The sequence below is a fragment of the Schistocerca nitens genome, chromosome 1, assembly GCF_023898315.1.
Source record: "Schistocerca nitens isolate TAMUIC-IGC-003100 chromosome 1, iqSchNite1.1, whole genome shotgun sequence".
In the NCBI taxonomy this organism is placed as follows: domain Eukaryota; kingdom Metazoa; phylum Arthropoda; class Insecta; order Orthoptera; family Acrididae; genus Schistocerca; species Schistocerca nitens.
Window position 1 is genome coordinate 313,580,694 of NC_064614.1, and position 27,745 is coordinate 313,608,438.

General features: G+C 46.4%; 1 protein-coding gene across 2 annotated transcripts in view; it reads right to left on the reverse strand.

Moving 5' to 3' along the window:
• The window catches only part of LOC126235550 (discoidin domain-containing receptor 2-like), a 782,972-nt gene that overhangs the window by 24,624 nt on the left and 730,603 nt on the right, over positions 1-27,745 (reverse strand). For both annotated transcript variants that reach the window (XM_049944278.1, XM_049944270.1), the window contains 3 exons: positions 26,885-27,036; positions 16,518-16,781; positions 4,857-4,966 (listed from right to left, as the gene is read on the reverse strand). In XM_049944278.1, coding sequence (XP_049800235.1) covers positions 4,857-4,966; positions 16,518-16,781; positions 26,885-27,036 — 526 coding nt within the window. The remainder of the gene's footprint in view (positions 1-4,856; positions 4,967-16,517; positions 16,782-26,884; positions 27,037-27,745) is intronic.

A 27,745-nucleotide genomic window follows, 5' to 3' on the forward strand; every position in this document is an offset into this window, starting at 1 on the left:
TTAACATGAAAATCTTAGGGAGACGTCACAAACACTCTGTGAACCATTGACTCCTGTTCAGCAGTACGGCTCACAGTTCCCACATTCACATAGCTGATATTCAGTCTGGGCAGACCATGAACAATGTATCTGGTATACTTTTGCCTGTGTCTGTTCGGTGTCTCCAAGTGCGAAGCAACATAACTCGACCTCAGGTGAGAAATCATCACGCTCTTGCTCGGCTTTCGACAAAATACAGGAAAATTAGCCTCTTCCAATACAGGATATAATTCAGTAAGGTTCTATAATGCAGCTGGAAACTAGCCACTAGACCGATATCATCCTGTTATCCAGTGCTATCAATCCAGCGACTGCATAGCTATCGCAATATTCATCTCCACCCCAGCGGTTCCTTCAGAATGTAGAACGCAACCTTCAGACTTCTGGGCTTCAGTCATCCTCATTTCACATGCTGTAAACGGAAATTTGTCACACATGGAACAGGGAGAATATCTACTTCTCTCTATAGCTGAGTATGGCGAGACACCCCAGGCTGTGACTGGAACGAGATGGCGCAGACAGCTCCCTAATATTTTTGACAGTCCAAGAGCATCAAGTCGTAAATAAGTTGCGTGGATTGAGTTTTCTCTTGTTACGTGTATACAATACAAGTGGAGACGTAGAGTCATAAGCAGATTTACCAACGTCTTTATTAGCAAGTTCAAACATATGGTAGGTACGATACGCAATTACATCTCTATCATTAAAACTTTCAAGTCCAGGTACACTAGAAACACCACTGCGACCTCTCACAACGCCGACAGTGAACCATCCATTTCCATGTGAGAAAGTATAGTTTATATCAAGGCGAAAATTAAGAGAACTTCCAAGAAATACTCTAGGTCCACTGATTCACTGTCGCCATTGTGAGAGGTGGTAGTGGTGTTTCTAGTGTACCTGGACTTGAAAGCATCAGCGTGCAAACTATTCAATGAAACATCATCATTATGGGCTTTCGGAGCCGAAGGCCTACTCGTGTACCCTTGAGACAGCACAACACAAAGTTTTATGCTTCTCCTATGCCCTTCAATACCGACAATGGACTGTTGATGACTGGAAACACATAGCCTGGTCGGACAAGTCTCGTTACAAACTATATCGAGCGGATGGACGTGGACGGGGAAGAACAAAACCTCATGCATCCATGGTCCCTGCACGCCAGCAGGGGACCGTTCAAGCTGGTGGCGACTTTGTAGTTGTGTGGGGCGTGTGCGGTTTGAGTGATACGGGACTCCTCATACGACTGGATACGACTCTGACAGGTGACACGTACGTAAGCATCTTGTCTGATCACCTGCATCCGTTCATGTCCATTGTGCATTCCGGCGGACTTGGGTAATTCCAGCAGGATAATGAGAAACCCCACACGTCCAGAACTTCTACAGAGTGGCTCCCGGACAACTCTCCTGAGTTTAAATACGTACTTCTGCTGGTCACCAAACTCCCCAGACATGAACATTATTGAGCATTTCTGGGATGCCTTGCAACGTGCAGTTCTGAAGAGATCTCCACCCCCTTTGTACTCTTATGGATTTATGGACAGCCCTGCAGGATTCATGGTGTCAGTTCCCTAAATCACTACTTCAGACATTAGTCGAGTGCGTGACACGTTTTGATGCGGCACTTCTGCGTGCTCGCAGGGGCCCTACACGATGTTAGGCACGTGTACCAGTTTCTTTGGCTCTTCAGTGTATAGTCTAGACTTATACTATTTATGTCATACAATAGGTCTTGTAATTCTGCTTCACTTTCACTGAGGATTAGCAATGTCATAAGTGAATCTCGTCACTGACACCCTTTCGCTCTGAAATTTAATCAGACTACTGAACTTCCATTTTGTAATTGTTTCATTCATGCACAGACTGCACAAGTGAGGTGAAAGTCGGCAACGCTGTATGAGGTTATTTTTCTTGCTCATCCGTTCTCATTCTTCCTTCGTCGTTTTCTAAATGTTGCACATCTTCCGCCTTTCCCTGTGGTTTTACTCATGTGATATTATTCCGCAAGTCTTACGTTATGTCTCCAGTTTCATCAATTCTACACACCAACCAGCATAGATTTTCAGCTGATGCTTTTTCTCAATGATTTTAGAAGTTTCAAAGGAATGTTTCCTATCTCGTCTGCGCTATTTGGTATCAGGCCTTCGAAAACTGTTAAATTCTGATACTGAATACCCTAGGTCTCGAATTTCTTCTTCCACACATCTTCAGACAATCCTCCACATGGTATCCCCTCTCTTCGTTGCCGTCCTTACTTTTGTTTTTCCCGAAAGTTGTTTTGACTTTTCTGTAAGACGACTTCGGGAGATCGTTTCTTTTTCAGTTTCTTGGTTATCTTACTGCAGATTTTGCGCCTAGGCTATCCCGAACTTCCTGTTTAAGTGACTTATATTGCTGTATCCCTTGTTTCCCTGAATATTTTTCGATGATCAGTCGAAGAATATCTTCTGTTACCCACAGCTCCGTCACAGTTACCTTCCCTGTACCTATAAACCTTCAAAATCATGCTCATTCTCCTAATTTTATTGTCAGGAATTTCGATGCCCACCAACTAATTCAGTACCGCACTGAGTAACTCTTTCCATAGTGACTGTTTCAGGATCATCTCTTTTGAAAGACCACAACTGTGTATGATCCTGTTTATAAACCAGCAATGAAAACCATTATAATAAGAATTAGCCTAAATATTTTATTCTTTTAAATATTTTATGTTATCACTGAAGAGTGGAGTGTAGTATGGCTTTCAACCGACCTCATCCTGCTATGGGAATGAGACAACAATAAACAGGCTTAACACTCTAGTTGGTGCAGTGTGATAAAGAAACTAGGGTGGTCAACGTTTTTCACTCGTGTCGAGGTATCACTTAGCAGTCCAACTGTATTGGGGGTCCAATCGTGAATTACAGACAGATCGTCAGAGGTGGTCAAGTTGTTCAATAATCCGTGCTGTATTATTCAGAGACGTAGCTACAGCCTCATAGGGTTTTGAAAGTCGTCATGAGCTGCATAATCGAAACTAGATTATACACAAAGGTCCCTCGAAATCTTTTTCTACTCTTACATCGCCTCAAAAAAGGTGAATGGCTTCAATGGGTCTTGCATATAAGTTGTTACTAATATCCCTATTTACTCCGACTTAATGATATCTTACAACTGAATTTACAAAGTAGGCTGCAGAAATAATAACTTTAGACCAAAAATTGTGATTCATCAATAAAAAATGCTGTAACGAAAGCCGATGCTGGGTGGTTCCCTGTAAGTGTCATATTCAAACCTCGTTGAGCCAAGAAAGATATACCAAGTTTTCTGTACTTTCGAAACGCCATCACTTTATCAATCACATTAATTTCTGTGAAATATTGGAAATAATTTTTTATTTATATATTTCACGTGAAAAAAGTTTACTTAAATAATTTCATTATTTAAGATTTATATACCTGTAATTAATAGTACGAAGTTAATATGGATCCCTGACAAAAATTAGAACAACCAGAGGGGAGCAGGAAACGAAATGAAATACCAACGCCTGGGAGGGTATCTGATACAATTTCAGTGATCACAAAATCGAGTCAAATTTACGAGCGATTTGGCAGTATAAGCTCTTGTAACAGTATGACGTTGCACCTACTCTGACCTGCATGCTGCAACTGAAGCGGTTGGGGATAGCGTAAAACCAGTTGCATCATCTGCTGACGAAGTCGACCCTCGATCTATCGAAAGCAGATGTGGAGATCTTGCTGGCCACGGGAGTAGGCCAACATCAAGGAGACAGTTCATAGAATCACGTGCCATGTGCAGGCGAGCGCTGTCCTGCCAAAACGTGGCATGTGAGGTAATACATGAGGACGCTGGATGTCTGTGACGTACCATTCAGCCGTCCGAGCTCGCTCAGTCTCTACCAACCGTTAACTGAAGTCACATTGGACGGCTCCTCACACCCTGACGACAGGAGTAACGCCGCTCTGCCTTTGAAAAACATCGGAAGAGTTATACCTCTCTCCAGATAGACATCATATTCACCGACGTTAGTTGTCCGGCGTAGTGCAGTTCCAGATTCAACGCTGAACACAACGCGACGCCATTCATTTGGAGTCCTCTGGGTCACACACCACTCCAAACGCAGCCGTTTCGTGTAGTGATGTTAACGGCAGCCAACGGATGGAACGGTAATTATGTACTCCGGCTGCTGCTAGCTTGCTATCAGTAGTGTGGGATGACATAAAATGTTGCAGGGAGCCCTTTAGTTGTTTTCGTATGGAAGGCGCAGACAACATGGATGTGAAGGGGTCGCGATGTGCTTGGTGCATAATGTGGCATTCCTCCCTCAAAGTGATCAGATACTGTTCGATTAGAAACTTAACGAACATGCCTGCCTTCACTTTCTAATTAGTCCAACGTAGGATAGTTGTCACATCCAAATGTAGCACATATCTGCGAGCCGTATAATTCCATCATCCGTCCCGAATAAAGACCCACGACGAGCACGAATTCAAACTCTATCAGGTGCCGATAACACAGTCTCACATTAGAACGCGACTTCTCCATGCCCTTCACAGTGATTACGCAAGTCGTGACGTTGCTCTCGCCCCTTGTATACCCTACCAGGCCGTTGACAACAACAAACATGAACAACAGTGGTCATTATCTGTCACACAGAATTACTACTCTTACTATTCGCGTACCAGAGGATGGTTTGTACGTGTCAAAAGCTACATTGACATCCAACATGTCTTGTGGTTAAGTCGACGCTTTTGTCAGGCGATGTATTTGTAAATAAAATAGTCTAAATAGCGCTGTTTAATAGCTGGTTTGTAGTACCTTACAGCTTCCGAAGCATTGGGACGAAGGAATTTCACAGCCACAAGTTTGCAAGTGCAGAGATTCTTGTCGAGAACTTCTGGAAACTGCTTCACTTCACATAAGTGTACCTGCAACAGACAAAACGTTTCAATTAACCAGTAATCCTTAATTCACACAATTCACTACAGCTTGGATTGAGTGGAATACTGAAGGGTCATACACATATAGACTTCATAAACGAAGTTTCAATGCTATTCTCTTTGTTGCTCTTATTCTTTCACAGACAAAATTGTTAAGATTTACTGAATAGGAAATCCAGTTATTAATTTACAAGAAAAGTTTTCAATTAAGTATGTGTTGAAAATATTTGAAAATTTTGTCATGAAATAATTTGTAACAGATTACGCTTTTGCGGCAACAACAAGTCTAACCATGGCGTCACTTTAGTTATATGTCTGTCTTAATATTGCTGACAGGTAATTTGAATACGAACAAGGTAGGTGTTCAGCTCATCATTGATACTACTGTAGTTAATATTTTTCTGTGTATTTTCCCAAACAAAGAAAAAGTTAGCTCCTTAGCAGATTTGAAACAGGAATAGAATATAGATTCGTGTTTAATTTCCTTAGCTATGGTCATCTCGGGTTAGCCATAGCAACAAACGATTCACGTTGCTTAGAGAATCCTCGCAAAAGGTAAACTTGATTCATATCGTTACACTGCTGCAAAAACAAGCACGAGGTATAACAGAAAAGAGCAGAAATGAGTCTCAGGGGTCAAATTGAGAGAGAGCCATTAAAATTGGTCAGGAATTTTGAATGAATGTATATTTTTCGACTATAAATGCAGAAAAGGTTCTTAATGAACAGATACATAGTTACTGTCCGATGTAGAGAATTACCTACCTACCAAGGAACACTGTGCAACGTTGTGCTTCAGAGGAAATTACACTAGTAGTAGGGCCAAACTAACTTTGCAACTCTTAAATACCGATACGAGTAGTTATTTCATGGAATACTCTTCTATTTTGGGAAAAGACACCATAGAAAATGGTCAAATACATTTAGGAAAAACTGACTCTCGGTTCAGAAATCGCCCGTTGTTCTTCTGACAAAACTCTTCACTTCGTTGTGAGTAGTCAGCGTTCCAAATCAGGTTAAATACAGTTATGCGATAATGAAGCACTGAAACTGCTAGAACATGAGAATCCCTTGCTTCTAACATTATTTGCATTGAAGGCAGGGCTGCTTTGATTTCTAATTATGTCAGTGTTCTATCACTATATCTAAAATCTCTTGAGCCTCATCCTCTCTCCGTCGCATATCATATCCGTCAACCGCCTTTATGTATTGCTTGTCGGTTTCTCAAGTCATCACCTCCACTAAGATTTCTAGCGCTTCACCTGAAATCTGATACGTCCGCGAAAGCTGTGCATCGGAATTCTATCGATCATTTCTCTACATTGACAGTGGACCATTAATGCCTCTGCCACACAGTCCTGTTTCAATTTCCGTTGGGAAACTCCTGCTCAATGCAGGAAACTATTCTTCGTACAGGTTACGAGTATAAGCTCTGCCTCCTTACTCCTCTTGTGAACGCTTCGTTACCAAAATACCTATCACCCACTTCATAAAAACCAATAAAATCCACGCCCCATATTTTGGAGTGTGTTGCTTGAAGCGTGCTGATCTTGCTACAAATAGGCTATCTCGAAGGCGTTGGAGTCAAATGACCAACACGATTTACGAATTCAGTAAATTAAACCCTCAGAAAATATTCCTTAAATATCTGTGAAAGTGTACTCTTATATCGGAAACGTCACCTCAATAGATAAGCAAGCTGAACGAACTAACTGGAGATTTTTGGAAGTAACCCAACCCGAAATTACGGTAAGGATTCTTACTGAAATTTTAGTGAACCTGAATCGGCTCGGCGGCATGCGTTCGTTGTTCAGGAACGCACTTACTAAATTATTGTGTGTGTTTACTTGGTGATAGTTCCTTCAATAGCAGGACCTGGAAGAAACATGCCATTGAACATGTTTTTTGCTCGTTTATTGATAGTGTTCCTAAATTTTCGCTTTCGTGGAAATGCTTTGAAAAACGTTGCTGCTTGGCAGTCTTCAAGCCTTTTACAATACGCCACGTGAAAGCTACTACTTCATACTTCATTTAAAATAATTTTATCGCGGTTTTTAGCATTACAGGTAGCCTGTTTTGTGCATCAGACGAATTAGCTTGCCGCTCTCAAAATGTGGTGCATGTTCCACGAATATATTCCACGCACAATGGTTTCAACCACGCTCCGTCGACTTACGTACCCTGCTGGCCATCGGAACTGCTATATTAAGGAGACACAATGCAGCAATCGTCAAACTGGCACAAATGGAACTGAATATGCAAGTGAGTAGCATTTCAGTGCAAACACACTACGTTGAGTGAACGATAACTACAGTCAATACATAAGGAAGGATTACGCAGCCATAAATCATTTGTGAATGTTGTTTAATTAAGAAAATACCGTGTTATGCCTCAAGTAAGGAGAAGGAACATCTACTAGCACGTGTCATCAGTTTTGCCGCAGAACCGCGCTTTATCGTTCCGTGATATTGCTGCCCATGTTGGTCGGGATCCCGTGACGCTCATTTGGTTATCTAATCTGTCAGTTCAGGAGTGTAATACTCATGGTCCCACTCGGCTAGCTCCTAAGAGGAGAGACATATTGTCCACTAAGCCGTACAGAAGATGAACGAATGTTCCGGGAGTCCATTCGCCATTGTCACAGGGGCCAAATCGCATGGTGTCGTATTATGGGCTACTGGGTGCACAATGCAAGGTATTAGCACAGTAGCTAATTTTGGCAGCAAAGGTTATACAACGCTGGAAACAAAAATGCAACAGTCTCAACGATAGTGGTCAGTGGCACCAAAGCAGAGTATGTGCATAATGAAGGGTTGCATTGTTAGTGACTGAAGTTTTTTTTTTTTTTTTTTTTGTGGTTTTCGGGCGCACAACTTCAATGGTCATTAGCGCCCTGACTACTCTAAGAATACACCGCGAGGCAAAAGTTGACAACAACAACTAAAAGGGAAAACACAATAAAAGACAGACTGACAGGCATAGGATTAAAAAACATCATCAAATGTCCTTAGCGAGGTTTGTCAAATTGATAAAACAAAGAACACGAGCAGCTGCTCGTGGGTCATCCGCTAAAATGGCATCTAAAGTAGTAGGCAGGTTAAGATCGAGGCGCAGTGTTTTAAGATCGGGACAGGACAGTAAAATGTGACGAACTGTCAGCAAGTGCCCACATGGGCAGAACGGCGCCGGCGGAGCCGTCAGCAGATGGCGATGGCTGAACCGGCAGTGTCCAATTCTTAACCTTGCTAAAACGACCTCCTCCCGCCGAGAAGGGCGTGAGGAGGACGTCCAAGCCACGGGAAGAGGTTTTAAGGCCCGAAGCTTGTTGTCGGTAAGTGCAGCCCAATCGGCATGCCACAGCGACACAACGCGCCGACAAATGACCCTGCTAAAATCGGACGAAGGGACACAACAAGAAGCTGTCCGAGGCTGGAGGACCGCAGCCTTGGCCGCGGCATCTGCAGCTTCGTTCCCAGGGATACCGACATGGCCAGGAACCCACATAAAGCTAACCGGCGTACCGACGTCCACCAGCTGCTGAAGAGAGCGTTGGATCCGGTGTACGAAAGGGTGAACCGGGTACGGATCACTGAGGCTCTGGATGGCGCTCAGGGAATCTGAGCAGATGACATAAGCAGAATGTCGGTGGCGGCAGATGTACAGAACAGCCTGGTAGAGGGCAAAGAGCTCAGCTGTGAAGACCGAACAATGGCCATGGAGCCGGTATTGGAAACTTTGTGCCCCGACAATAAAGGAACACCCGACCCCGTCATTGGTCTTAGAGCCATCTGTATAAATGAAAGTCATGTTGTTGAACTTCGAACGAAGTTCCAAAAAACGGGAGTGGTAGACCGAACCGGGGGTGACCTCTTTTGGGAGCGAGCTGAGGTCGAGGTGAACGCGGACCTGAGCCTGGAGCCAAGGTGGCGTGCGGCTCTCGCCCACTCGAAAGGTTGCAGGGAGTGAAAAATGAAGGTGTTGAAGGAGGCGACGAAAGCGAACTCCAGGGGGTAGCAAGGCAGAGACATACAACCCGTATTGAAGGTCAAGAGAGTCGTCAAAAAAGGAACGATAAGAAGGATGGTCGGGCATTGACAGTAGCCGACAGGCATACCGACAAAGCAGTATATCGCGCCGGTAGGTGAGTGGCAATTCGCCAGCGTCAGCATGAAGACTCTCTACGGGACTGGTATAAAATGCTCCGATCGCAAGTCGTAAACCCCGATGTTGTATGGAGTTGAGGCGGCGTAAGATGGATGGCCGTGCAGAGGAGTATACGAAGCTCCCATAATCCAGCTTGGAGCGGACGATCGACCGATATAGGCGAAGGAGGACGGTTCGATCCGCTCCCCACGACATACCACTGAGAACACGGAGGACATTTAAAGAACGGGTACAACGGGCGGCCAAATATGACACATGTGGAGACCAGCTAAGTTTCCTGTCAAAGGTAAGGCCTAAAAATTTGATTGTCTCCACGAGTGGGAGAGCAACGGGACCGAGTCGTAAGGACGGTGGGAGAAACTCTTTGTAGCGCCAGAAGTTAATACAGACCGTCTTCTCGGCAGAAAAACGGAAGCCATTGGCGACACTCCAGGAGTAAAGACGGTCAAGAGAACGCTGAAGACAGCGCTCCAAGACACGTGGACACTGCGCGCTGCAATAGATGGTAAAATCGTCCACGAAAAGGGAGCCTGATACATCAGCTGGGAGGCAATCCATTATTGGATTGATCGCGATGGCGAAGAGAGCGACGCTCAAAACTGAGCCCTGTGGCACCCCATTCTCCTGGCGAAAGGTGTCGGACAGGACAGAACCCACACGTACCCGAAACTGTCGATCCATTAAAAAGGAACGAATAAAAAGAGGGAGGCGACCGCGAAAGCCCCACGTATGCATGGTGCGGAGAATGCCCGCCCTCCAACAGGTGTCGTAAGCCTTCTCCAAATCAAAGAACACAGCCGCGGTCGGGCGCTTCCGCAAGAAGTTATTCATGATGAAGGTCGACAAGGTAACCAGATGGTCGACAGCAGAGCGGCGCCTTCGAAATCCACATTGTACATTGGTAAGTAGGCGTCGAGACTCGAGCAGCCAAACCAATCGAGAGTTAACCATTCGCTCCATCACTTTACAGACACAGCTGGTAAGCGAGATAGGTCGATAACTGGAAGGCAAGTGCTTGTCCTTCCCCGGCTTAGGAATCGGGACAACAATAGACTCGCGCCAGCATGCGGGAACATGTCCCTCAATCCAGATGCGATTGTATGTACGAAGAAGAAAACCTTTACCCGCAGGAGAAAGGTTCTTCAGCATCTGAATATGAATAGAATCAGGCCCTGGAGCGGAGGACCGTGAGCGGCCAAGTGCGGTTTCGAGTTCCCGCATGGTGAATGGGGCATTATAACTTTCACAGTTCGAGGAGCGGAAGTCACGTGGCCTAGCCTCCTCGGCCTGTTTGCGGGGGAGGAAGGCAGGGTGGTAATGAGCGGAGCTCGAAACCTCGGCGAAAAAGCGGCCGAAGGCATTGGAGACAGCCTCAGGGGCCACAAGGACTTCATTCGCGACCTTCAAGCCAGAAATTGGGGAGTGGACCTTAGTGCCAGATAGCCGGCGCAGGCTACCCCAGACAACAGAAGAAGGAGTAGAACTGTTGAAGGTGCTGGTGAAAGCAGCCCAGCTGGCTTTCTTGCTTTCTTTAATAATACGACGACACTGAGCACGTAATCGTTTATAATTAATACAATTCGCCACTGTAGGGTGGCGTTGAAAGGTGCGTAAAGCACGTCGACGAGCACGTATAGCGTCCCTACATGCTGCGGTCCACCAGGGGACCGGTACGCGACGTGGAGAAGAGGTAGGGTGAGGGATGGAATATTCAGCAGCAGCGAGAATGACTTCCGTGAGGTGTGCGACCTGACGATCGCAGCTTGTGAAGGTTTGATCCTGAAAGGTCGCCCTGGAAGAGAAGAGCCCCCAGTCTGCCTTGGAGATGGTCCAACGAGAGGAGCACGGAGAGGGAGTATGCTGCAGGAGATGGATAATACACGGGAAGTGGTCGCTCGAATATGTATCAGCAAGGGCATACCACTCAAACCGGCGTGCAAGTTGGGGAGTACATATAGAGAGGTCTAAATGGGAATAGGTATGAGATGTGTCCGAAAGAAAAGTAGGGGCGCCAGTATTGAGGCAGACAAGATTGAGCTGGTTGAAAAGGTCTGCTAACAAGGAGCCCCTCGGGCAGGATGCTGGAGAGCCCCAAAGAGGATGGTGGGCATTGAAGTCTCCAGTTAACAAAAATGGTGCAGGTAGCTGAGCAACAAGTTGCGTCATGTCTGCCCTGGTAACGGCAGATGACGATGGAGCGTAAACGGTACAAAAGGAAAACGTAAAAGTGGGGAGAGTAATGCGGATGGCAACTGCCTGCAGGCCGGTGTGCAACGTGATGGGATCGTAGTAAATATCATCCCGGACCAGCAACATAACCCCTCCATGAGCTGGGATACCGACCACAGGGGGTAGGTCAAAACGCACAGAGGTGTAGTGTGCCAAGGCAATTTGATCGCATGGGCGTAGCTTCGTTTCCTGGAGGGCTACGACGAGCGGACGATGCGAGCGGAGCAGCAACTTCAAGTCCTCTCGGTTGGAGCGAACGCTGCGAATATTCCAGTTAATAAGTGCCATCGTAAGAAAAGGAAGATGAGAGAAGGGGTCACCTCGAAGGCCGCTGAGGGCCTGGCTTCGAGCGAGCACTGCCGCCGCTATCAGTAGGCGGACAGTCATCGTCCATTGGTTCTATAGGTTCATCGGCCATCTTGGGAAGATGGCCGGGAGGGGGAGCTTCCTCCGCCGGTGAACGGCCAGATGTTCGGCTACCAGCGGTGCGGCCAGGCGAAAGGGATGACGGCCTGGGGCGGCAACCGCTGGGTGGCGCAGGAGAAGAAATGCGCCGTGGCGGAGAAGGAGAACTGTGCTTCCTATTAGCCTTCTTGGATGGTCGTTTGGTGGAAGTACCGGACGAAGGCTGGGAGGTCGAGGTACGTAGGAAGTCTGCACGGGACGGTTCCTTCTTGAAGGCCCGTGCATCTGACTTCTGGGTCTTCGTCTTAGCAGAAGCTGATGAAGGGGCTGGTGTCTGTGGGGTGATGGGACGAAGAGGAGACGTCGACCGCGCGATCTTAGCACTGGCCGAACGGACGACCGTGGTGCTGAAGGTCAGATCGCATGTCTGGGTTGCTACCTCCCGGGTAGTCCGAGGAGAGGCGAGGACAGTGCTGTATTTCCCCGCTGGGAGCAGCGTGGGCTTCCTACTAGCCAATAGCTTGCGAGCAGCCGAGGTGGACACTTTCTCTTTGACTCTAATTTCCTGGATACAGCGTTCTTCCTTATAGACAGGACAGTCGCGGGAGGATGCGGCATGGTCACCCTGACAGTTCACACAACGAGGAGACGGAGGTGGACAGTCACCCTCATGGGCATCCCTGCCACAAGTGACACATTTAGCCGCATTGGAACAAGACTGTCGAGTGTGATTGAAACGCTGACACTGGTAGCAGCGCGTAGGTGTCGGGACATAGGGGCGAACAGAAATAACCTCGTAGCCCGCCTTGATGCGCGATGGCAGCTTAACACTATCGAAGGTTAAGAAAAGTGTCCGGGTCGGTACAAGGTCATTGTTGACCTTTTTCATGACCCGATGGACAGCCGTCACGCCCTGCTCAGCGAGGAAAGATTGAAGCTCCTCGTCAGTCAATCCGTCGAGAGAGCTACTATAGACTACACCACGAGACGAATTCAAAGTGCGGTGGGCCTCCACCCGGACAGGGAACGTGTACAAGAGTGTGGCCCGAAGCAGTTTTTGTGCCTGAAAGGCACTCTCAGTTTCTAGTAATAAGGTACCGTTACGCAACCTGGTACAAGATTTGACAGATCCGGCTATGGCATCTACGCCCTTCTGGATAACGAAAGGGTTGACAGAGGAAAAATCCTTTCCGTCCTCAGATCGAGAAACTACGTGGAACTGTGGGGCAGGCGGTAGTATTTTTGTCACTGTTGGCTGGTCACGTTTCCGTTTGTGGGTCGAAGTCGAAAGCGATGGAGTAGAATCCATTGCGGAGGAATCCCCCATGATTGCCAGCGTCTCCGATGGCGCGCTCCTTCCTTGTGGGGACCCTCTCAGAGGGCACTCCCGCCTTAGGTGAATGTTTACACCTCAGGTCACACCTCCCGAGAAACAGACGGAGGGACCAATCGGCATGGTCAGAAGGTATCAGCTCAGGCAATCACCCCTCCCCGGGCCTGGCCTTTACCAGGGGGTACGCGCGTGCCTTACATGTCTACCCAGGGCGGGGACTTACGCGTTACCCCGTCACCGGCTACGCGTGCGAACGCGTGGGTCGGCCTTCAGACACGCACAGGGAGGAAGGAAGAAGAGGAAAAAGAAGAGAGAGGGAGAAAGAGGACAGACTGTCTCAAACGCCGAGGCGGAGACCAGAGAAGGCAAGGAGAAGAAGGCAATGAGAAAGCAAGGAGAAGGAGGCAAGGAGAAGGCAAGGAGAAGAAGGCAATGAGAAGGCAAGGAGAAAAAGGCAATGAGAAGGCAAGGAGGAGTCAAGGGAAAGAGTAAGGAAGACAGTGAAGTGGAGAAGAGCAAAGAAAGGAACCAACAAAAGGAAGGAAGAAACGAGAAGTGAAAAACCAAAAAGACCACGATTATAGGTCGTGAAACCGTCCGTCTCCGGACGCAGGCGCTAACTACCCCCGTGAGGGGGATGGACTCCTTTTAGTCGCCTCTTACGACAGGCAGGAATACCTCGGGCCTATTCTAACCCCCGGACCCGCAGGGGGGAGTGACTGAAGTGTGACGGTCACCGGCGAAGAGATGGACTATCTGTGCGCCCTCTGTTTTGATTCTGCAGGCAGTAACTGTGCTAAGAGGTGAGCAGTTTTGCAACATTCATTGCAGGCACCACCAACGAGTACGCCCTAGTGCTGAATAGCTTAAGCCATTTGAATGGGGTAGCAATGTGGAGCTGCGGGATGCTGGATGAACCTATCGACGAATTGCTGTACATGCTGTGCAACAGGCGTCGGTGGTATGTTGGAACTTTCAGCTGTCGTCTGTGGAACATTCTCGCACCTATACTTCAGGTTATGGACATCCGCGTAGTACAGGCTCACGTCAAGATCGAAGCATTCGGCGTGCAGCGGTATCCGACCGAATACCATCAAGGGCCCACATGTTGCACTTTCTGTGTCATCAGGGACTATTAGGAACCATCTGCTTGCAGCAGGATAAAGAACACATACGAATCTGGCCAGGTTACCCATTACAGCACAACACTGACAATCATGGCTACTCTGGTATCATGAAACACTTAACTGGAGAGTGGAACGGTGCTCTGTTGACTTCAATTATGATACTAGGTTCTGTTCTTTATGTGAGTGATTAGTCTTACACTCGTATGGTGTAGACCCTATGACCTACTTTTCCAGAGTGCAATCACCCATAACACACAAGTCACAACCGATGCTTCATTGAGAGGTGAAGGGGTGATGCAAATGGCCGTTACGGTGTTTCTGCAGGGTAAAGTAACCAGTGCTCACTACTTTGATAGGTTATCACCGTGCCAAAGCAATTTCTTGGACACAAAGGTGATGTGGTTTGTCAGCTGGACAATGGACGTCCACATACGGCTTCTGCGAGTCAACGTGCTCTTTGTGGTGTATACAGGGCCGTTTCCAGAACTTTGTGTCCCCCTCCCCTCCTTTTCCCCTCGTACATTTTCATCCGTGTAAGTTTTCGCTACTTATTTTAACACGCACGGCACTGTAATCTTGCACTTTTACGTCCACGGCACCACCCTCACCTTGCCGCCACAAGCTGTCGCTACTAAATTGTGGTCTGCCCTGTATAGAAATGTTACAGTTTTGCCCCTCCCAGTTTTTGTCGCTTGGGCGTTAAACCAGCCCTGGCTGTATATTATCTGCCCCGGCCAGCGACGTCAGCAGATCATTAGCCAGCTGAACACGTATGAAGCTGTATGAAGCGGGTACTCGTCCTCCATGGGTGCAAAAACCATTGCCACACTGCTAGGACACGTGCATGACCTGACGGCTGGCATGCGAGAATACACGCCTGAGTTGCCGTCACGGGGCGTACTCTGCATACTGATGCTAAATTTTGCACATTTACTGTTACACGTGGGTCTCCTTTGGTCTGAATTCATTGTCATATACTCCTATAGTGATAAACTACTTGTCAGCTCACCTGTCAATAAAATGACGTTGTTATAGAGAGTGTTGCAATTTTTTAGTAATGTACGAGGGCTATTCCGAAAGTAAGGTCCGATAGGTCGCGAAATGGAAACCACGGTAAAAATCAAAAATGTTTTATTTGCAACAGTTAGATACACCTTGCAGCTACTTATCTCCATAGTCGCCGACCCGACTTAGACGTGTATCGTAGCGTTGTACCAACTTTCCCATACCCTCGCTATAGAAGGCAGCCGCCAGTGATCTCCGCCAATTCTCTACGCTGGCCTACGGCTCGTTGTCTTGTGCTGAAATGTTGTCTTCATAACCAGCGGTTCATGTGACCTGAGCTGAAACTCAGAGGGAGACAATTACGGGCTGTATTGTGGGTACTCTCACATTTCCATTTGAAAACGATGCAGGAGCATCTTCATTGCCCCTGCAGAATGCGGCTGAGAATTGTCTTGAAGACGAAACAGCACGACAGTTATGTAATGTTAGCTGCATAGCTTCAGGGGAAATTTCTCACCAGGCCCCCGTACTTGGCGGCAGACACTATTTTCTAGACATCTTTACGCACTCACTGCGAGCTCAGAAATGAGAAGAGCGACGTGATGCTAACTGGGGTTATACTAGAGACACTACCCAACACATCTGTGCAAAGCTTTATCGGATTTTCATAGTCGTTTCCATTTCGTGACCGATCGGACCTTACTTTCGGAATAGCCCTCGTATTCTTCACATATTTGAACCGGTACATGTGACCTATCTTCGACCTGACTGTGGAGCTTTCAGCGAGATAATGCAAGACACTGCGTTTCCTGTGTAGTCCTGACCCACCTCGATACAGAGGTTTTTCGACTGTTATCCTGGCCAGTAAGTCCACCAGATTTCTCAAGCGCTGAAAACATCTGGCCACGTGTTACCGAGAGGCTGAAACACCACCACAAACCTGTCACTTTGATTAAATATCTCTTGCATAAAGCGAAAGCGGGATGGAATGACGTATCTGTATGTGTCACTCACTCTCACTGCGACTCGATGTACTACATTTTGCGCTCTGTTTATCTCGTAACACCCCTCAAATTACATCGTGTCTGCTTCCTCCTATCCTGTATACATACAATAAGTACCTTCATAAGCAAAATCTGTCATTCGTTGCCTTTCCAGGTGTTGCAGTTTTAATGCTCAGGAGCATAAGGAACAGGAGAGAGATGCAGCTAATGAGAGCGCCTGCTTAGGCACAGCAGAGCCTGTCACGTTGGGTGTCTCACTGCACGCTACTCACGTCCCCAAAGTGGCCGACGCCGAGCATCTCGACAACGCGCAGGTGCTCCCTGGGGAACAGTGGCAGCGGCTGCGTGCCCGCCGCAGCGTCGTCCTCCTCTTCGTCGCCGTCGCCGTCTGCGACCTCGTCCTCGGTGGCCGTCGTCAGCTCGTCCAGCCCCGCCGAGTCACTGCCCGTGGCGGCGCCGTCGTACGGCGAGCCGGGCGCCAGCGGTGGCAGGGGCGGCAGCGGGGGTGGCACCGGCGGCGGCGAAGACTCCCCGCCCTGCAACCGCCGACACTCACCGTCTCTGGTTGTCTCTCGCAGCCCGCACGCCGAGACGAGCAAGGAACATCGGAGGGCAGAAGCTAATTACACAAGCTGCGACATCGTCGCGAAAACACAGTGCCCCGTATATGTAATAAGTTTCCTTTAATTTACGTTTGTGGTCACAGAACACAAACACCTTGTGGCTACTGTGCGGCAACTTGTTTTAAACAATAGTACTACGGACAACATGACTCGTGCATGTGATGTTACTTATATGTATTTGACGATGCTGGTGCTGATTCTGCGTTTAACATTTGACGATGCCACTATGGCTGCAGTACATTGTGACTTTGTTTTTATGAAACAGGTATGCCTCTTCATATTTAAAGCGCACAAATGTAAATTTTGTCAGTACTACTTTTCATTATGGTCTATGTATTGTTCTTAAGCTGTATACAGTTTGCGAGTGTATTTATGTTTTTCCCATTTTTGCTGCAGATCTGATGATGGTCATCAAAGACCGAAACCGGTAATCTATTAACAAAAAGTTTGTGACCATAGACGTAAATTAAAGGAAAATTATAAGAAGCTAATTACTTGTTTACGTTACTGCAGTAATCGTATTAACCCTTAACTACTTTTGTGGGGTGATTTATTACCCCCCCCCCGCCCCGTCACTCTTTTGTTTACAATTCCGTTCTTACTGCAACTTCACCACTGCTCTTCTATGTAATCTTAGTGCCGGCTTTGCTTTTGCAATATGCAGACGTGTGCAAAGCAGTGACCATTATTTCCGTGGGTTCTTACCAGTTTGGGTCAAAATCTACCCCACAAACTTATAAACATTACTTTTCTTTTTTGTCATGACAAATTTCAGACGGAACGGAGCAAGTTTTGAACGCTGATCAAATTTTGGAGTTATTTCTAGCTGGTAAAGACTCTAACTCATTCAATACACTAGCCACTTTTCACTGCAGCCGATTTCATTGACAATAAAACAGAAATTTCTTATCATGAAACTGACAGTGAAATAGAAGTAGACGAAGAGAAAAAATAAGAGAAAGTTCTTGAAGAAAACCAAGATAGAATAAGAGAATTGGGCTCTTCTTATGCAAAAATGCGTTATATATAAGAATGGAAATATGGTGCACTGAGATTTTGCAAAACAAATTGGCATGGCATTGATCAAAGAGAGGAAAATGAATTCTGGAGATTTTTCTAAGGAGTTATAGAACGAAGTTATTTGCAAAAAATTTTGCAAATTATATCAATTATTCTGCATTGTAAGTCCTGGCAAGACCGACTCAGCCAAAAAAGGCAATAGTGTTCACGCCTTAAAGACACCAAAAGCTACCAAAACATGTTTTAACTGTCAAAAACAAGTGTGCAAATGAATTCAGTTGCGTAAAAGGTATGCCTGGACTGTGATGAATTAAAATAAGTGCTTACTTGATTCGTTCATGTACCTGCTGTCATTCTTTTATTGAAAATCGTTGTCTAATTTTTCTTTATACTTGACGTAATTTATCATTATCTTATTTAAAAACGGTTTTGGTGAAGCAGATTATCTTCGTTTCTTAAGTTAATTCCTGACATTATGTTTAAGAGGCCAATGCTTATCCGTTTTAATAAATATTGATGTTTCATGAACAGAAGCCTTCACTTTATTGTTTCCTTAACAAGTTTAGAAAAAACATAGAAGTACGTCAGTCTTAATAGCTATTCTACTAAGGATTGGTGGAGAGCAATGGTTGTCATGCGATACTGAATGTTTATAGCGCACGGCAGCAACGAACCAAAACATAGTTTTGGTTTACTTTGCTGTAAAAGCAGCGTTACCAGTTTCGAATTCACACATTATCACCAGTATACTTTTATCAAAATACATGTTACGTAGCCATCACTTAACACTTCCGGGCTGAGATGCCGTGGTCCATACATAAAACTCTCCCCTGACGTTTCGCCTTCGACTGCGGAAGGCATCCTCGGAGGACAAGCGGTGAACCACTACCACATGACCTATGCAAACGCAGAAGAATGTCTCCCGTAGCATAACACTGCCTCCATGCCCCCCACCAGCCTGTGCCCGTAGCGTCTGTACGTTTCGAGCCACCTGTCACCTCGCTGACGGGGTTCTGGGAGACGACCATCGACTTACTGTAGTAAAAATATGATACACCTGAAGAGCCGACACACTTCCATTGATCGACGGTCGAATCACGATGGTCCCGTGCACGCTAACATGTCGTTGGGTCAACATGTAAACACGTTAGGGTGGTCTGCTGCGGAGTTCCATGGTCAACAATGTACAGTGAACGGTGTGCTCCGAAACAGTTGTGTGCACATCAGCTTTGTGCTCTTTCGGCAGAGATGCCACAGATCACCATCTGTGCTACTTAACAGAGCAGGCAAGCCTACGGACCCCACATTCTGTGAAGTGTCATGGACGTAAAAACTATTTAGCTTGTAGTGGCAGTTTCACTGCTCTTCTACCTCTTTCCGAAATGACATTCGACCAGCTTCTCCGTTTTCGTGATACCGTACTAGTTCTGAGGCTCTAAATAATAATAATCTGCCCTTTGTGAAAGTCGCTTATCTCAATGTATTTCCCCATTTTAGCTTGTATCTTCGCTAGGGTGATCCCCCATCTGTGTGTGGTCCGCTTACATACTTTTGTTACCGCATAACGTGCCCGCAACGCCACCGAAAATGTTCAAATGTGTGTGAAATCTTATGGGACTTAACTGCTAAGGTCATCAGTCCCTAAGCTTACACACTACTTAACTTAAATTATCCTAAGGACAAACACACACACCCATACCCGAGGGAGTACTCGAACCTCCGCCGTGACCAGCCACATAGTCCGTGACTGCCGCGCCCTAGACCACTCGGCTAATCCCGCGCGGTGCAACGCCACGAATCGGCATACAACGTCGAGGAGAGTAGTAGTCACAATGTTTAGGCTGAACAGTATACGAGTCCTAGGCCTTTATACACTTGATTTTAGCATGTTTCGAGCCGATTAATTTCCAGTATCTGTATAGCTTTGTGTAAATTAATCGTTGTAGTTACTAACAGAAAATAGGTGTTTGTAGATTGGATTTTCCTTGAACAGCTCTGCAGGTAGATGCTTATCTCTGTTACTTAGACGTAGAGGTAGTATATAGACACGTATGCATTTTCACAACCAATACTTACTTGTAAATGCCGTATGTAAGAAATCGCGTGAGCGATACATATAAATTGTAGAGCAGGAAGTAATCTTGTGTGAGTGAAGCGTAGCCGAGAGACCACTTGAATATCTATACATAAGGAGAACAAATTTACGTAATTCTCAAAGAAAATGCAGGGTGTTAATAAGTTAGTTATGGAAAAGTAATCTTTGTTTGTGAAAAAGGTAAATAGCTTCAGAAATGTCTGATACAGCACTGAATATAGTATATCTTCAAGTTTTATTTACTAATGTTCAATGTGGCTGCCTTTCGTAATAAGACAAACATTCCAACTCTAACCAGTCTCCTGCCAAACACTATGAAGCAAGTCTTCAGTATAGTGGCAACTGCTTGTGTTATCTGTTGTCGCAGATCGTCTACTTTTCCCGGAAGATGAGTAACAAATGCTTTGTCTTTAATGTAAACTTATACACAGAAGTCCACTGGGGTTAAATTTGGTGACCGTGGTGGCGAGGATGTGATTCCACCACGTCCAAATCAAGTTGGCACATTCCTATGGAGATACGAGGCACCTTTACGATTATAACGTAGAGGCGCGCTATCTTCCTGGAAAATCAATTCTGTAACCATATCCTGTTGTAACTGAGGCATTAGATAATATCCAAGCACGTCCAGGTACTGTGGACTACGAATGTGAGACTACTGAACTTGTTCAGTTATTGCTCCGTAAAAGACTCACTAGGTGACACAGAAAGGTTCGGTGAAACGATTGTACAAATTCATAATACTTTGTCTTTGAGGTGGTGGTTGGCGACATTTAGTCCCGAACGGTCTCTGAACTGGCTTCATGAAACCATAAACAACACTGCGTACAAGAACCGCGCGACTGCTGCGGTCGCAGGTTCGAATCCTGCCTCGGGCATAGATGTGGGTGATGTCCTTAGGTTGGTTAGGTTTAAGTAGTTCTAAGTTCTAGGGGACTGATGACCTAATATGTTAAGTCCCATAGTGCTCAGAGCCATTTGAACCATTTGAACTGCGTACACACTGCACCGTTACTTACTCCAGGGGATCTGTTGTAACAACTGAATCTGGCATGCCACCTAGTATGAACGTCGGGAACTAACAGCGTTAAGCGGGATTAAGACTTAAGGATAAAATACATTCAGAGCTGTACGAAACATTTCTGTAAGCTATTTGCCCTTTTCAGAGGTAAAGGTTACTGTTGTATAATTAATTTACACTCATGTTCACAAAGAGACAGAACACCTTGAATGACTGGAGATAGGACGTTCGTATTCACGGGACATGTATTGCAGAAATGATTAGCATTTCCAGTCACCTAGATCCAGCATGTGACCTGTTGCCTAGCAGGCACAAGGTCCACTACAGGCCTTAATAACCCGCTCCTTGCGTGATGGCATTGACGCGTATAATGCGCGAATGGCGTCCTGCGGTACTGCCACCCATGCTGCATTCATTCAGTTCCAAAGTTTTCCTGCAGCGGTTGGCATTGAATCACAGTGCTTCACGCGTCGTTTCATCATATCCCACACATTTTCGGCTGACTAGAAGTCTGGTGATCTGGCAAACCAGAACAAAAGGCCGACATCCTGTGACGCCAAGAAGCACGTATCGTGCAGCAACACGTGGTCGTGCATTGTCTTGCTGAAAAACAGCGTGTGGGGTGTTGTGCAGGAAAGGTATGGCAACTGGTCAAAGGATGTCATTCACATAGGTCACACTGGTCCCAGTGCCCTGGACAGGCAACAACTGTGACTCGTGGTTGTACCACTCTACACGGACTTGAGTTGGTGCTGTATGTCTCGTGCGAACGCGGTCACTTTGATACCGCTCCCCCTATCTGCAGCGAACCAAAACGCGGCCACCATTTACAAACAGTCAGAACCTGGATTCGTCCGAAAACACTATCTGATGCCATTCCTTCCGCCAGTGACGTAATTCCACACACCATTGCCGCCTTGTATGTTTCTGTACATTCGTCAGAGATAGGGAGAGAAGAAGACAATGCTCACATAACCCATGCCTGAATACATGGTGACGACTGTCACCTATTATAATGTACAATGTATTACACTGTTTGAATGTTGTACCAGACCCGAGGAAGACGCAGATCTGTCCTGCAACGCCATTAGGATTCGTGGGTGTTCTGTTTGATGCGTCCTGACACATCTCGTCATGTTTGTGGGCCTTCCGTGAACCATTCTGCACACACCCGTTGCACTGCCGAAACACTTCGCACACACGAGCAGCAGTTTCCTGTATGCGTCACATTCTCTCATGCAAAGTATGCGCCCTCTTTCAACGCCACTGATTTAACAATACGGTTCGCGCCTATGTCTGCGAGGCATCCTGCGCGTCTGCTCACGTCACACTGATTCATTACCTTCGGTCTATAGCGATAACGAGAGTAGCAGGCAAATTATACCGGTAGGTGGTGTTGAGTGGCGGTATCGATGTTGAACTTCAACTCGCAGGCCGACATGGTTCAAATTCTAATCATTTCTGCAGAACACACTAATGCACATGCCCTGTGTATATGAGCGTACTGTCTCTAATCGTTCAGTGTGTATTGTTTTTCCTGAATATGAGTGTATAAACACCCTGTATTGTCAAAGTCAACTCTTGTTACGCGTGAACTTCAGTTTGTTCTCAAGCTTCCCCATAACATCCCTTAAAACTGATGTTTCGTGCTTTGTCCCTATGGTGTCCAATGTTTGGTAACAGACGATGTTAAATAGACAAATGGAAAAGACGTATGGCGTCAGTGGCCGGGAGTTCCCTGGCGGGAAGTTCGGCCGCCAAGTGCAAGTCTTATTGAGTGCGACGCCACATTTGGTGTGTTGCGTGTCCACCATGGGGTGAGATGATGATGAGGACAGCACAACACCCAGTCCCTGAGGGGAGAAAATCTCCCACCACCGCCGGGAATCGAACCCGGGCCCCCATGCGTGGCATTCCAACGCGCTGACTATTCAGCTATTTGGGCGAACGTTTAATAGACGATCTCAGACGAGGAAAAGCTTGTAATTCTCTGAAAAGCAGGAAAATGAATGACTGGAAATGGCGGTAGGGAAGTTATTTTCAGTGACAATGAGCTAATAGTGATGAATGTATTGTCGGTAACTGCGCCTTCACTAGACGTCAGAAGCCCGCGACAACAGAGCTGCGGCTTTGCCAGCACTATACTGCGAGGGCTCTGCTAGCACAGCAACACTACGGCACCATGGTCCGGAGCCAATATTGGGGGCCGCTGTGTACATCAGGCAGAACGTCGAGTATTATAGACAGAAGGATGGTGACCAACAGAAGCGAGAGAGGAACAGTCAAACAGTAAGCGTTGGGTAGCCGTTGACTGGCGGGTGGTCGCGAAGGAGCAGGCGCTCTTTGACAGAAACAAGTGCGGTACGTCTGGAGTGGTTTCAATAAGGTAGAATTTGCAGCGCGCCGGCTGGAATGTGAGGACTGGAGTTGGACTTGAGCTGTGTATTCCTGTGTGTGTGTGTTTTGCAAGCAGCTCTCTTCAGTCTCCGTTCCTTGTTGTGAATGTTGTCAACCTGCCTGTGGCACAAACGGTGACGTATTTACATGAAGTAGAGGGCAGAACTGTATTGTCGACAAATACAATCGCTCTGGATTGGATGAGACTGATAATATTAATTAACACTGCTTTTAAACACTTATGAGACGGATGCTAAGCAGAAGCTTTAAGTTGGTTCGTAAATTTATGTGACGCTGATCAGTGAATGTAACTGGCGGTGTTTTACCATTGCACACATATCTGAGTAACAGACTGTTCGACACCTGCCACGTTCTTATAACCTCATCAGGGGTGCGGGCTCTTAACTGATATTGATCGTCTTGTATATTCTAACGGCTAATTTTATGTGACTGCTATCATTTCCATTCACTGTAATAATTTATTTTCTGGTTCTAATATTTCAATTGTTGCTGAATATTACATAATTTGTATAGTGGGTTCTGTTTTTTTTTAATAATGTAAATTCATTATCTGACTTTAATATTCTTATTTATTGTTGCTTTTACTCTTTGGAGTTGCGCAGTCATCGTGAGTTTAAATTATTCTTTAATGCCTTGGGCATTTGGAATTTTTCAGGATGCGTAATCTTGTAAAAAAATTTTTGTTGTTGTTTTGCCTATCCAGGTGATTGCATCACAATGAAAAACATTTTAATGAAATTTTGTAAACTGAAATTTTATGTGATTAGCAAATAAATGCCAGAGGTTGAAAATACCACTTCAGTTGTGAAGTTCTTTTATTATCATACGACCGGTTTCGGGCTCTTATAAGCCCATCGTCAGGTAGTGCAACTTGGTGCTGTGGCCCCCGAGCTCCGCGGTGGACGTGTACTAGGCGTGGTGTGCCACCTATGAGCGCAGAACAGGGACTCCCTATTCAGCTCTCGGGGGGCCACAGCACAAAGTTACGGCATCTGAGGATGGGCTTATAAGAGCCCGAAACCGCTCATGTAATAATAAAAGAACTTTACCACTAAAGTCGTATTTTCAAAATGTGTTATAATGCTCAGTTACGGATGTTCCTCCAACAGGATTGTTTGTAGCAAATAAATGGTCACATTCATAGGTTCGCACACTGCTCAGCCCAGTCTTATCACTCTCACTACCACCATCACTGTGGATTTTATTATTACTAAAACGATATGGTAAAGGCGATGTTAGTTTGTTCCTAGGGTGCTCAGTACTGAATTGCAGTAATATGACAACTAAGCTATTAAAAGCAGAACCACTTTTTACACAGTAGAATCCTCTAAGGCGTATCCCACCTTCCATCAATTAACTTGCAGGTAACGATTATTGACAACTTCTTGTTTTCTCTACAACAGGTTAGCTTGATTAGGGCCAGAGAAAAGCAGTTTCGAGGAGACTGGTCTTGACTATATCGTGCACTCCTGTGACGGGCTCAGTGCGAAACGCAGATTTACGGGGATTCTACAGTGCAAGTTGTGAACTTATAGCATACACGTTGTAGATGTCCAACAACTTACGTAATGACTAAGTGAAAGTCACGTAGGTAAGAGACCCGAAGAGGAAATAAAGATGTATCATACGACGCGATAGCCAATTAAAATTAAACACAGAACACATCCGGTGCAGCATGTTTCGGAATGAACTATCCAAGAAAACATCTGAAAGAGAAACTCAGAACATCACACCAAATACGGTCTATCTTTCCTAACTGGGAAGGGAAAGTAGTCGTATTGTGCGGCCACATCGCAACGTATTCTCTGGTTATCAGCGCGGTATATGCCGCTCATGCGGCTTAATACAATGACGGAAAGAATATCGCAAGAAGGTGTTGTGCGACACAAACTAAAGTTGGTAGGCGTGTTTCCAGATCTGAAACATGATTTCTATTCAAATTTCGGCAGTGGCGTAGTTAAGACAGCAAAGACGCCATTATCAACACCTCTCTGAGTTTGGACGAGGTCGTGTAATAGGGCTACGAGGAAGTGAATGTTCCTTCTGCGGTACTGCAGGAGGACTTGGCAGTAATAGATCCACGGTACATAACTGCTGGCAGCGATGGACACAAGAATGTATGGTCGCGAGAAGACCGTGCTCCGACGGCCACATGGCACTATAGAGACGGAAGACAGTCGTGAGCGGAGTATGGCTCTGGCCTAATCGCCCTGCATCTGCAGCAACAATGTGTGCCGCTGTTGGCACTGCAGGGACACAACGAACTGTTACAAATCGGTTAATTCAAGGACAGCTCCGAGTCAGACGCACTATAGAGAACATTCAACTGAATCCAATCCACCGCCGTCTGTGACTTCAGTGGTGTCAAGCGAGAACGTATTGGAGTACCAGGGAGGGGGAGATCTGTTGTGTTTACTGACGAAAACTGGTCCTGCCTCAGTGCCAATGATGGCCGAGTGTTGGTTAGAAGGAGGCCAATTGAGCGCCTCCCATCAACGTGTCTGCGTGATAGACACACTGGACCTACACCTGGTCCAGGGTGCAATTTCGTATGACATCAGGAACACTCTCAGTTATTCAACGCGCATGCCTGCAAATGTTTACTTCCGTCCAGTAATTGAACCTGTTGTACTGCCATTCATGAATAGCAAAAAATGGTTCAAATGGCTCTGAGCACTATGGGACTCAACTGCTGTGGTCATAAGTCCCCTAGAACTTAGAACTACTTAAACCTAACTAACCTAAGGACAGCACACAACACCCAGCCATCACGAGGCAGAGAAAATCCCTGACCCCGCCGGGAATCGAACCCGGGAACCCGGGCGTGGGAAGCGAGAACGCTACCGCACGACCACGAGATGCGGGCGGAATAGCACTCCAGGGGGTAGATTCCAATAGGATAACTCTCACCCATATACCGCTGTTGTAAACCAACATGCTCTACAGTGTGTCCACATGTTGCCTTGGCCTTCTCGATCACCGGATCTGTCTCCAATCGAGCACTTGTGGGACATCATCGGATGACAACTCCACCGTCATAAACAACCAGCATTAACCGCCGCTGTATTGTCCGACCAAGTCCAACACGCATGGAGCTCCATTCCCAAAACTGACATGCAACACCAGTAGAGAACAATGTATGCACGTTTGCTTGCTTGCATTTAACACTCTGGCGGTTACACCGGTTATTAATGTACCAGCATTCCATACTGACACTGGCTTATTTCACGTTCACATTTCTCTGCGATGGTGGAATATTAATGACTTAAATACACGACCTAGACAAATGTTTTCCCGAAATTCCATTACTCTGCATGAATTATTTCTTCCAATTTTTCCATCAGTGTACACGCAAAGTGATGAAGCTACTGTTATGATTTCTAGATATTTGTCAAAAGTGTTACCTTAAGCTTATGGAGAATCTCGAAAAACAGTTGCCATTGACGGCAGCACGTACGTTACCTTGCATATTTCGGTGGCGGCGTAGTACTGCTCCGGCGGCGGAGGCACCGGCGGCGGCTCTGAGCTGGCGAAGGGCGGCGGGCGTCGCGACGGCGGCGGCGTCTGCCTCACCAGCGGCACTGCGTACTCACGCGACACCACGTCCGGAACACCTGTGCAACACAGCGACAAGCACACAGTCACGCGCGCTCGCTGCTGGACACCACGTGCACGAAACGCGTGCTGCACGTGGGCACAGAGAGCGAGAGTGACGCCTCGAACGATCTGGTGCTCGTTATAAACCTGATGACGCAAACTGACGTCACATGCAAACATTTCACTGTAACATAAGGCGGTAGCTCAACTCGAACTGGAGTTGCTACTAACAGCATGTGGCTTCATTGTGACAAGCTTTGAAAGCAGCAAGAATAGCAAATACTCTGGGCTACTTTTCGAGACACGAGACCTAAACGACAGTCATTTTCCAATTGCTTTCTTTCTGTGCTGAAGATGGGCATAAATGGCAAGAAAGATACTACGAGGGGTGTTCAGTAAGTAATACAACACTTTTTTTTCGAAAGCAGACCCGTGTCAGTCAGGGCCCGTTAGACGGTACTATTTCTCACCCTTGCACCTGCAAAACGCTATTGTTCGACATCTCCTTCCAACGCGACGGTCTTACGCCGCCTTATAGTGAAAGGTTGTATGCCTGAAAGGAACACTACACTGATCGACATCGCAGCCGACGTCTTGCTGCATCAGTGATCTCGTCATCTACGTAATGCTTCCCGCAGAGTGCTGCCTCCATTGTGTCAAACAGATGGTCCTTCGTTACTCTTTTGGTCTGCTATTTGGTGGCGAGGAACCCACACGTCTGCATGT